The sequence below is a fragment of the Mugil cephalus genome, chromosome 1, assembly GCF_022458985.1.
Source record: "Mugil cephalus isolate CIBA_MC_2020 chromosome 1, CIBA_Mcephalus_1.1, whole genome shotgun sequence".
Lineage (NCBI taxonomy): Eukaryota > Metazoa > Chordata > Actinopteri > Mugiliformes > Mugilidae > Mugil > Mugil cephalus.
The window spans coordinates 9,873,288-9,885,953 of NC_061770.1; the positions used below are offsets into that span (position 1 = coordinate 9,873,288).

Sequence of the window (12,666 nt, forward strand, 5' to 3'; positions counted from 1 at the left end):
ATGCATTATCTATTTTTGTGTGCATGAATGTGCAGTGATTGACTACTCAGTATTCCCACCTAGTGATGCTGATTCAAACACACATGCGCACAAATGGAAGCACAATTAAAGAAAACACATCTGAGCAAAGTTGAGGTGAATGAATCATCCTCACAAGCCGACTCTAAGAGCCTTGTAATCCCCCAGAGGAGCACAAAGCCCATCAGCTCATGATGAATAGCGGCAGCACCACAAACACGAGTGGCTGATGCGACACAACAAACATAATTTGAGTGGCCATTTTCTTAACAATGAGACGCACAGGAAATATAAAAGAACTCCAAATGGAAAAACGACATCTGACATACACAAGTGAATTGAATCGACTTGCTGCCATTGGAGTTTTTGTAAATACAGAACAATTGGTGAAAGTTTACAGCCTGCATTGGCATCTGTATCTGAAATATGGATGGAGCAAATATGGATCATCATTCAATAATAATTCCACCAAATGTGTTATTGAACTTACCTTTTCTGCTGATTGTGAGGTCCCAAAGAAGATGGGGATGAAGGCCAGCCATACAATGCAGGTGGTGTACATGGTGAAGCCGATGGGCTTGGCCTCGTTGAACGTTTCCGGGACCCCTCTCGTCTTGATGGCGTAAACTGTGCAGGTGACCATCAGCAGCATGCTGTAGCCCAGCAGACAGATAAGAGACAGGTCTGATATATCGCATTTCAAAACGCCACGGGCCATTACAGGATTAGAGGTGCGCTGGTCCTCGTAGTCGATGATGGCTTGTGATGGGTCAACGCCAAACCAGATGCACACTCCGAGGAGCTGCACTGATATCAGGCTGAAGGTGATCACCAACTGGGAGGCGGGGGAGATGAATCGAGGGGCGCTGACTGACATCTTTCCTTGCTCAAAAATCCTGTAGATCCGATTCGTCTTGGTGAGCAGTGCTGCATAGCTTATGCTCATACCCAGGCCCAGGAAAATCCTCCGCAGTGAGCATATGACCACGTCGGGAGTGGAGATCATCAGGAACGTCGTAGCGTAGCACAGAAAGATGCCCGTCAGCAGCACGTAACTCAGCTCTCGACCCGACGCCTTAACGATGGGCGTGTCGTTGTAGCGAACGAAGGTGGCAACCACTAACAGAGTGGCCATGATGCCGAAGACAGCAATGAGGACAGGGATGACTGCCCAAGGGGAGCTCCACTCCAGCTTGACAATGGGAATGGGAACACAGCCGGTGTGGTTCACGTTGGGGCGCAAGTCAAAGCGGCACATCTTGCAGGTGTACGTATCTGCCTGATACTGGTAACCGTCACAGTTCTCGCAGTGCCAACAGCATGGAATTCCCTTCACTGTCTTCTTGCGCTGCCCAGGACGGCAGGGTTGGCTGCATATAGAGGAGGGGACCTCTTGTGACCCACCAGGCCACTGCATCTCATTGATCTAGAGGGAAGAGTATAAGAATGAAGTTTAGGAAAGTTTGTGAGACTTTTGAGGAGACACAGAACTGCCACTAATGCTGCTCACGCTACACCTCCATTATTGACATCTCGAATCCTATTTGCACAATTTTATTCTCTTGTTCACATGTACTGTGTACTTCTTTATGTATTATATTTGGGCGGTATCATAATGTGAATTAAGGAGCCTATTTAAAATGGGATTATACCAAACTTGGCTAACTAACATTGTTTTACTAGTTGGATACTAAACAAGACGCTATATTATGCATGAGAACACAATTCAATTAACTCTTGGTAGATTAGTTTACATATACAGAAGTGCATGATAGGATGAAGAAACAGTAAATAGGCAGTAAATAGGATATTCATTGCAAGTCATTGCATTTAAACTTAACTAGAAATGAATTTGCTGCTTAATTATTTCCGAGACATGTTGCACCGAACAACAAGTAATAGAATCAAGCTGCTTGGTGCTGCAGTCTTCACACAGTGCTATGCAGCATCCTGTCCCTGTGCCACTGCATCGACATTATTTATTTATTTTTAGTACAACACAGTTTGCTTACGAGTTCTTATTAAATCAAGCAGGGTTCAGAAATGGATAGAGAAAATTTGATTATTTGAGTAAACATCTGGATAGTTTACAAGATTGCTTTTGAGTACAAGAAAAAAAATCCATATGGTTCTCTTGATTTTCCTCTGAGGTCTCTCCCACGCAGGGGATGCTGGTAAGTGACTGCGTGCAACAGTGATTCGGGTCCTTGATGTCGACAATAATCCAATACCATACCTGCTCCTGAAAATAAGAACACCTGGGGACTCATGTATGATGCATAACAACAAAAGTGCCGCATACAGATTCATTTTCGACCTGAGTTTGGCATTTAAAACGGAGCGGTTTTGATGTTAACGTGCGCTGCTCAGCAGATTCTGTGCCCCATGCATATGTAGTATACGTTGAAGCTGGGATCGCTGGATTAAAAATGATGCAAATGTCAAAATAAGTTCACTGCAAAAATATCCTTTTTGTTCTATTGTGAACATACCGAAATTTTCAGGACAACACGCTGTGTATTGACCTAAGGCATCTGTCCGCCTCCGTTTTTATAAATTCTCCATCCAACCAGGAAATGGACGATTTATTATTAATGTTATTCTGTTGACAATGGCCATATAAAGCCCGACATAAGCAAGATGTATTAAACATAATATTTAATAACACTGATCATTTATGAGAAGGCACAAAAAATAAAGCTCTGCTATGTATAGATATGTCGGAGTTGCTGTAAATGTCACATATCATGGTGGCAAATTCACTGTAGTTCTATTTTCATCTAAGTAATTGCCATAATTATTCCCTTCACCAGTTCCCCCAATCAGTATCTTTCTACAGTGATCTGGGTCACCATATCTATATAGTTTCAACATGACGTTTGGTCAAAACCAAATCAGTAAGTAAAGAAGTTCTGAATATTTAGATCCCTGATGAATTGTTCTGGCTTCATGTCAGTGGCTAATGCCTTACTCATATTATAATAAAACTCTGGCATACACACATGCTTTATTTGATATTAAAAATATTCCTACGTCTAAGTGGAGCTGATCTGTCCAGTGACCAATGATCTTGTATTCCGTGGTGTTATTTGTGATCTGATATTGGTAGATTTCGTAGCGACCAGGAGCATCTCCGTTCACGTTGAAGATCACCGGAGTGCCAGCAATTCCTACGGAAGACAAGGAAGGAAACAAAACTTGTTACTTTTGTTTTGAAGGTAGATTGTAACTGCACTGTTGAGCGATGAGATGAAATGAGGTTGTGAGGGGCCTTCAAGTCAGTACTGTTCATAGTGTTAATGATGGGAGGAAAATAGATTTTGACAGGCGTGTTGTCCTGGTCCTTTGAGGAGGGCCAGGGCTGCTGTCTGTTCATGTTCCCATATCATTTCACACTCTTCCCTTCTGCTTATTGCCCCATTGCCTGTTATCCACAAGGTCCCCACTCAGAGTGCTAACGAACGACAGCGCTGATTTTGATTACCACTCTGAGGTCTCTCTCGTGTCTCTGCTTCCTGTTTCTGCCTGTTTCTGAGCCAGCCTACGATCCCCCTCTCGAGCTTTTGCAACTCGTTATAAAATTGTGCTGCGAGGGAACGAATATTCACAGATTTGGAGATGAGAAGCGTCTCCGAGGAAGAACATCCCAATCTCTGTTTATTTGGTCTTGCAGAATTTGCTTTCCGCCTTTTGATGCTAATCTCCTAATACTCAGCAGTTGTGTTAAAATGGGACTGATAATCTCGTTGATCTGCAGCGTTTTGGACAGTACATGCAACGTTTTGCAGAAATAAAAGGGATGTATTATATATTCCAGCTTTTGGGAAGGGGTTGACGGAGTTCTAAGTCTTAAGAAAAAGTGAACTGTTTGTCAGAGTGGTTTAGTAGGTCACTGTATTGATTGTTGAATCCTTTTTGACCCCGCGAGTCAGCCATGGAAAACCTGTGAGCTTTGAGTCGTGATGTTTTTATTCCTCCTGCAGATTTGTGTTTGTCAGAAGTCTCATCAAAACCCATAGGATTTAATTGCATTAGTATCATCCTGGTGCATTAACCAGAGGGCATGTCAAGACAACAGGAGGCAGTCATTGCAATTATGAAGATTTTCTTGCCCATCTCAGCAAGAGAAGGAATTGAGTGGGATGTACGTTCCTACTAATTTGATTGCCTGAATCGATTAGTTTCACCTCTTAACTTGAAAAAAGACACCACAGTTTTCAAGCGCAGCCAGAAAAATACAAGCAAATAGCTTGTTTAATAACCATCTCATTTCTCTTTGGCAAATGGAAGACTTAATATAAATGTTTTCAGAGCTAAATTAACACTTCTCTGTGCACTACCACAGGACGTACTGTATGTGCAGCTTCAAATCAGATGTACACTCACCAGCCACTTTATTAGGTACACATTGCTAGTAAAAGGTTGGATCCCCTTTTGCCTTCAGAACTGCCTTGATTCTTTGTGGCATACTTTCAACAAGTTGTTGGAAACATTCCTCAGAGATTTTGCTCCATATTGACACGATAGCATCACTGCAGATTTCTTTCACATCTATGATGCGAATCTCCTGTTCCACCACATCCCAAAGACTTAGACCTATACTTAGACAGACTCTAATGATCCACGAGGGAAATTACTTTGTCACGGTAGCTTCTTGCACATAAAAGTAAACACTCTTAAAAACCACAAGAAAGATGAAAAAAAAAGGTTAAAGTAAAATAAAAATAACTATTATCTAGCAAAATAAAATAAACAGTGTAATCAAAAACATCATAGAATTAGCAATTTAAAGAAAGTAGTTGGCAAAACAGTGTCCAAGGTGATTAGGTTGTTTGGCCAGTTGCATAGCAACAGTGGCATGGATCGTGTCGCAAGGTGTTTCCTTGTCCTTGTCACTGAGGGAGGGATGTAGACGCCAAGGACCGCGTCCGCCCGAAGATTCTTTAAGCCGGGCACAGACGTACTGTGGTCAGTATGAAACCAGGTCATACAAAGCACCCCCCATGACACGCTCCCTCTGGGCCCCATCAAGCGCACACAGTCCATCCATTATGCTTACGCCAAGTTCTGACCCTGCCATCCGAATGTTGCAGCTGAAATAGCTGCTTGTCAGACCAGGCAACAGAATAAGTGCATTGAATTGCAGCCATGTGATTGGCTGATTTAGCTATTTGTGTTAACAAGCAGAAAGTGGCCAGTGAGTGTATATTATGCGTATTCATTTGAATTCTTTTTATAGGTTGTTTTCAAAAGTTGTAGCTCACAGGGCCAAGACATATCCACGGCATAACCTTTAACAGTGCTTAATGGCTATTAGTAATGTCAGAGCAGCTTACTGTACCATATAGTGATATATGATCTTGAGACCGACCTCAAGAAAACATTAGTAATAAATCAGGCAGCATTAAATGACTGCGTTGAAACCCTGAAGTAACAGCCAACCTTTAATCACAGCATGTTTAACACCTCTTTACTCTCAGGTTTATGTCTTGCAGAGTTGCTTTGTAAAACAAGATGTCCTCAGGAAAAATACTACCACTGAGTGAGGAGTTATTCCTTAAAGTAACAGTAACAGCCGTTTCCTTCAGTCTTGTAGTGATTTCAGTCTTAATACCGTGCATCGATAAGTATCCACTTCTACGGTATCTTTAGTGCTTGGGTTTCCTCTTTCATTTAGTCAGCAGGGATGCCTATAGACAATTCCCAGAATACACTGGGATCATATGGACACCCCTGTTATTTTCCTACAGACCTTTTAAATTCCTCGTTCCTGTTTGCGAACGACTCTTAAAAGCGAAGCAAGCAATGCAGTATTCCGGTAATGTGTAACATTGATTTTCTGGCCACGCTCGTTGAAAACCCAATGGCTTCAGTGCTGACAAGTCTTCCAGTAATATAACGCCATGAATAAAATGATTCATAAAGAACTTAATTCTATAGCTCACGCCTGTTAAACTGCGCTTTGAATTAAAGCGTATAGATCTAGAGAAGAGATCAATTCTCACAGCGCTAAACAAATATGACTTAAGGATAGCAACCCACGCAATTTGTTTTTCTTCTTTTTACTTTCACACAAATGAGGACTGACCTGCTTACATAGTAATAAGCACACTGAGGAACAGGTGAACTTAGCGTTGACTTTGAAGATGCGGCCTACAGTAAAACAGCGCTGAGAGCTGCAGAGTTTCCATTCAGCATCCATTAGGGATGAAAATTAAATGCTACGTGCACCAGTGCCGAGTTAAACTTTCTTATCCCTCGCAATAAAGGTTATGCTAACTACATTATTACAAAAAACATCCACCCACACTCAATTCCTATTCTTGTTTCTGTATCCTTTATAACTCGTTTATAAATCTAGCCACTTGCGAGGAATTAAATGCCTCAGGTTAGTCTTCAATTTTGCTTTTAATTTAGCTATTCATACATTGGCTGCCTACACTCACAGTTATCACGGGTTGTAGGTCAACATGTAGATGAAATAAATAAAATGGTTTGTCATCTTTATCAGCTGGAAAACGTGCTCGTAAAAACCGTGGGTAAAATGTGCTTCAACCAATTGAACATCACAATTACGCCCTAATAATTTTAGGACAGGGTGTGAATTTGTCCTTGATGTTGCTAGTTGAAGTTTAATATCCGTGATATAATGTTTTTATCTGATGATCGGCTGAATTTTCAGGATGTCAACTGTCTTTCAGATTTCTTGGTCCAGTTTTCATAATGGCTGCCATTAGCAATGGTGCTAATTATTACTGAGGTACGTTACATGTTCTGTGCTGTGATATAAAACCCAACTTGGAATAGAGAAAACTTTCTTGTGCAACATCAATCTTTGGCTCCATATCTTTCAGTTTTTCTTTTCTTCCTTTCTGCTCACACGTCCCCTTCAGATGAAGCTGAAGAGAAAACTTAATTTTCAAAACTCACTCTTGCCTGGTGCGCAGGATTTCGAGATGTATTGTATGGCATAATGGCCGATGTTGTTTCTTTAGGTCTTACAGTTTAGCAGCTGAATTTAGGAATTTTTATTGGAACGGGGATCCTTGTGTGTTTAAAAATGACTATACGTTTTAGATTAAGAAAGACTATTGTTAAAAGAAGCTGCTGGTTCTTGATAGGAAATAAGGAGCAAAAGTTTGTCCTAATTCTGCCTTTGTTCCTCACAGACGAGAGTCATGACGGTGACTGCAAGCATTCCTTGTGAGAGGGTTTCTAGCAAATAATAGACTGTCATTTTTTTTTTTTTTTTTTTGGGACAACAGTCTCTGGAGTCACTACCTGCTTAACTTGACAGTGACAACGTTCACCAGGAGAGGCTTGTTAAGGTTTATTTTTAAAAAGTAAGGGTGTGACTTCCTGGTGCAGGACATCGTCTCTCGCCTCCCTCCTGCGAACTGACAGGTGTGTTCTCTGGGCTGCCCGGACAATCTGCAGCCAGGTATACCGGCAGCTGGACTCTGAAGTGTTTTCTTTTCCATCCGTTCCTTTATCATCCTAATTTAAACTGTGAATTATTCCCGTCACGTACTTGGCTGGGAAATAACTGCCCTTTGCCCAAAGATCCTACTCTGTAATTGTCTTAGAAATAAATGTATCTGTTACTCTATAATCATCCGTGAGAGTGAAGCAGGTTTGAAGTGGTGTCAAACCACTCATCTTGCATTCTTCTTGATTGCATGACCCTCTACTCATCTGTCGTATAATTAACTTAAGCTGTTATAACCACTAATGCTAACCTAAGCTGGAGCTCATTTTGAATACATTTTTATTGTATCTTCACAAGTCAGCAGGTTATATCCGTACACTTGCTGACTATATGTGTACAGTTTTTGTACATGTAGGTCTGTAATTAGTTGTTGAAGCACATCTTGTTACTTGTTACTACATTATACTTAATTGCATTTTTACAGTATCGGAGTGTAAATTGTGTAGATTCTAATTAGAGAACTCTACTTGTTGTGTCCGTCCTCTTTGATCTTACAGGTTGATAATCATTTCTAAAGCCAGTAATTGGGAATAATAAGTTTTTGATATATTATGTAAAATATAAGAATTTTATGCACGTATTGCAACAGCGTTTAAAAAAAATAACCAACAAATGCAACCAACTGTGTTTGTCCATGTAGAATTATAACTGGTTAATGAGACAAAGTGAAGCAGAAATTCTGGATACTAAAACTGATGTTTTTGGCAACCTTTAAGAAACACACTTTCCCATAAGGCCAAGACAAAAAAAAAAAAAAAAAAAGTACACCCGCGGGAGGTTCCGGTAACAATACCAGGACTGAAGAGCTACAAATGTGAAACAGACACCCACCTCTATCTGATCAAGAATGATCAATGCGGGATGAGCTTAAGTTGTCGAACAAGAGAATAAACAGAACTTTGGTTCCTTGTTACGTCAAGGTTGTTCATCTAATTGTAGTCATTTTTTTCTTGCGTTTTTGTCATTTTTGTCTTTTGTTCACTGGTGATAGACAGCGATTGTGCATTTAACTACAACATTTTAGTCCATGTGTTCTACACCCTAACTATTCAGATTTTGACAAGTCAATTGAGAGGTGTGTACACACTGCAGTGCTAACAAACCGAGTGAATTTCCAAATAAGGGAAATAGTTTAAAAAATAATTGCATTTCTACGTGTGTTTAACTTACACATCCCGTCTCGAGTGTGTCTCCGCTGATAGCTGCATGCTCTGTTTGACAGTACCACTAAAAACCTGAATTTAAATAGGATAATAGGACAACCTCTGTGAAACTTGTGATCTCTGTTTCTGTTGTGCTATCTGTTAACTCCCACTCTCATCTGCGAACAATTGTAACTCAGCAGCCAGTGCACTTCCATTCAGGCAGATCTCTTGCGTGGGTAATTCAGCGCTGACAAGATAAGGCAGGAAATCACACAAAGCACAATTCCTGTGCATCACCAACTATGATAAAACATGCTGTTCTTCGGGTGATTGTCAGCCCTCCTACAGATCTCTGCCTCTTATGCTTGCTGGGAATAAATTACATTCAGTATCCTGATAATTGGAGACCACTGCATACTGACAAAGACTCTGCATGAGCATGTTGGCGTACCCAAAAATAGGACGTCAAATTCACTATAGGTGCCTCAAGACAAATGCATCAGAATGATACAACTGTCACGTATTGTCTGTCACAGAATACTTACGCTACTTTTACATTAGATGCCTTTGATGGCACAAATATTTCCTGAACTTATCAGTTTTGCTTGTTTTCAAATGTAATGCAGCATTAACTGGTGATAACACCATGTGCTTCGTGTGCAGTGTGTTTCCCTGCAGCGCAGAGGTGGAAGTAGCATCACACACACACCTGTGAAGTTGACATTGCGGATATACTTGAGCAGCAGTGTTCCATTGATGGTCTCCATCCTGGAGCAGAGACCAACTTTCCCGGGGCAGAGGTCTTTGTGCATGTTGTGTAGAGCGTGAGCCATGGCGTACACAGCATCGATCACAAACTGCACCTTCCCCTCCTGCTCGTACGATGAATCTTTGCCGATCCGCTCGTGATCTGAAAGAGAACATTTAAAAAGACATTTACGATGTTATACACGGGGCTGCTTTCATGGGTTTATACTAATATCACTACTACTTCATGAATTAGCTAAGTATCACTAATTAACATTAACTTATATGTTTTATATGTGTTTCCGTGCCGGGTTGTGGTGGCTGAGTCACTGAAGTCTTGACAATAATGACCAGATTTAATATGAATGGAACAATACTTGTAACAAAGAAGCGGCTCAAAAACCTGAGGAAAATGTAAGAGCTAAATAATGATTGCTAGCGTGTGTAAAATCAAGAAAATGATAACCTTTCACCAGGCCTGATTACTTGATTGTGACACGATCCTTCTTTCCAACGTTTAATTTATGTGGAGTCTGGCATTGAATTGTTCCTGTTAACCGGTAATTGTATGCTATTTCTTCAGGACATCAATCACCGAATATCTCTCCACCAGAACTAAAACGCTCACTTGTGCAGCCTTTCTCGTTACGGTCCGTCGATCACCGATTCCACCACTCCACATCATTCTGAACAACTCTTTGGGTTCATGTATTCAAATAGACTTCGCGGCGTCATTCAACAGCGCTAATTACAAATGGGCTTTAAACAAACACACGTTTGAGATGTGGATTAATACGCCGGGGAATCAGCTCCTCTCACTCTTAGCTTCTGTTCGCATGATCTCTGTGTTTATCCACGCCACGTCACGTGCCCCTTCACATCTATTAATCACGAGCGCAGAGTATGATAGAGTGGCAGAGGAGGAGTGGAAGACACAGCGAGACAGGCCCAATCATTTTTCACTTTTAATGTAATTAGTTGTGACAGGTGTGTATTAATCAATGCGGGGGTTGTTCCAAAGCTTCGAAAATACGTTAATGGCCAAGAAAGGCGCCGATTACCAGCTTGATCCATTTTATAAACCAATGTCGTACTAGCTATTTTCAAGCTGCACCAGAATGGCTTGTTTGCAAATTAGGATTTGTAAAAACTAGAAGAAGAACTGTAAGTATAAATGGCCCGTAGCTAATTGCATGTAATTTCCCTTGTGTAATGTGTCCTTGTTATGTCGTTATAGTAAATACAGATGAAAATAACCTTTAATTTCCTTGCAAATGCAGCTAAATATGCCCTCGAAACCTCCATCCGAGTTTCTCTTTTGACTTTAATGTTTAAAGCTCAGCGTAACAAAATGGTGAGAGATTTGACAGAACAGGAACAGGACAAGCTCTTACGGCTCTTACACTTTGTTCCAACACGTAGTTTTGTGCTACAGGTACAGGGTGAACACAGGCAGTATGTTTTATTTAAAACCCACTTGAACGCTGTTATTCTTCCCTTATAGTGACGAGTCACGTTCCTGTTGCTCTCTGAAAGCACCGGGGTTACTTTCTGACTCCTTTAACATGAAATTAATTGTCTGCAAGGTAATGGCCCTGAACGTGAGAGAGATGTGTTTTTGAGAGTCAGTCGACATTTGAAAGGATCCCGGTGAATATGATGGACGAAGACGAGAGATTGTGGAAAGCGCAGATGACGTTTGACACGACAAGTTCATTCTTTGTGACGGTGCCTTAGGAGCCTATTCAAGTCAACACAGAGCTCATTTGCATCTGCTTCCGTAGATGGTCAGCGTCCGTGTGTTTGAAGGTTAATGCTTTATTAGAATAATTAAAGGCCCTGGTTTTGATCTGTACTCGGCTTCTTCTCAGAGAAGAAAACATATTTGAAAATTGAGTGATTTGTATTACAGCAACTTTTTTCATCTGTGCCTTTAAAAAAAAAAAAAAAAAAAAAAAAGCCTTTAAGAGTTCATGCCAATAACACATAATGTGCAAAAGTAGCTAGAGTGACCATAATCACTCAGCTTGGTGTGGTAATTTTGCCCTGCTCAAAATTGGACCCATGTGTTTTTGCAAACGGTTTCCTAATTACCCACGGGTTGTTTTTGCTCTGACATTTGTTAATAATTATGCACAAATATATAATTTACATGATCTGCTCGCAGTCAACAAGGGAGCAAGTTGATGAAGTTCTTTCTTTCAATTAAGCTTAACCTCCGTGTTTTGTCGTTCAACAAAAGCTCCTTTGTCTCATTTGTGACGAGACGAGCGCGGCGCAAGACAATGTAAACAGTGCGTCACGGTCGGCAAACACAAAAAAACTACGTGGAGCAGTTAACAAAGTGGAATCGTGTTTTGTTCGCAGGCCTTGTACGATCTCTGTGGCAGCCGGTTTCCTATCTCAGCGGAGACATTTCATTTTGAAAAGAGTGGCTTTTGTTTGTCTCTGTTTTTTCTTTTTTTTGTTGTGCTCCTGCAGAAGTTTCGACATGAGTGATGAAGCTCTGAAAGTTTAAATTCTCCTTCCATTCAGACACAAACACATTTAAAAGTACTCGAACAACAAGCTATAAATTCTCAAATTCTCATGACTGTTTACAAAAAAAGGTGATTTTATGCATAAAAATATCTTCTTTTTTTTTTTTCTTTGGTTGGTCAAAGCATGACATTTGATTGTCTAAATAATGTTGGATACTTGATAAGTTGGTCTAGTCTGGAGGTTAGCCCAAACTTTCCTCTGTGCAAAACATTTGTAGGGTGGGGTCGTTGGTGTAGAGCCGCCCCACTGAGAACTGATCATGCCCCGGTGAAGATCTGCTGGATCAATATAAAAGTTTGGCCCGGCTTTATGAGGGGAGATACGAAGGCATGGATGGAAGAGTAAAAACCAAATAGTTGAACTGATTTAGTTTACAACACAATAGCTCACATTGGTTGTAGTACTATCCAGTTGCATTGTCCAGTTGTTTTCATCATTTTCTTTTAGTTTGTTTGTTTCTCCCTAACAATTGAAACAAGCCTCCAAAATGAAATCACACTGGCGTGGTGCCGAGACGCCAGACTGAAGTTTATCTGCTCTAAACAAACGTTCTCACTCCAATCTCAATGGAAATGTGCTCTAAACATGCGCCACACTGCTTTAAGTTGATTTTGTTTTGGATTGGATCTTAAAATAATAGTAATCAAAGAAACATGGCTACATCTGGAGATGAATGAAAAATGATTGAAAAAAACAATAAGTCAATTGGCGATCAACCCCAGACAT

General features: G+C 40.7%; 1 protein-coding gene across 2 annotated transcripts in view; it reads right to left on the reverse strand.

Annotated features, from left to right (window-relative positions):
* The window catches only part of LOC125021174 (metabotropic glutamate receptor 4-like), a 162,752-nt gene that overhangs the window by 7,779 nt on the left and 142,307 nt on the right, over nucleotides 1-12,666 (reverse strand). For both annotated transcript variants that reach the window (XM_047607133.1, XM_047607124.1), the window contains exons 7-9: nucleotides 9,362-9,562; nucleotides 3,052-3,188; nucleotides 509-1,444 (exon numbers count right to left, since the gene is read on the reverse strand). In XM_047607133.1, coding sequence (XP_047463089.1) covers nucleotides 509-1,444; nucleotides 3,052-3,188; nucleotides 9,362-9,562 — 1,274 coding nt within the window. The remainder of the gene's footprint in view (nucleotides 1-508; nucleotides 1,445-3,051; nucleotides 3,189-9,361; nucleotides 9,563-12,666) is intronic.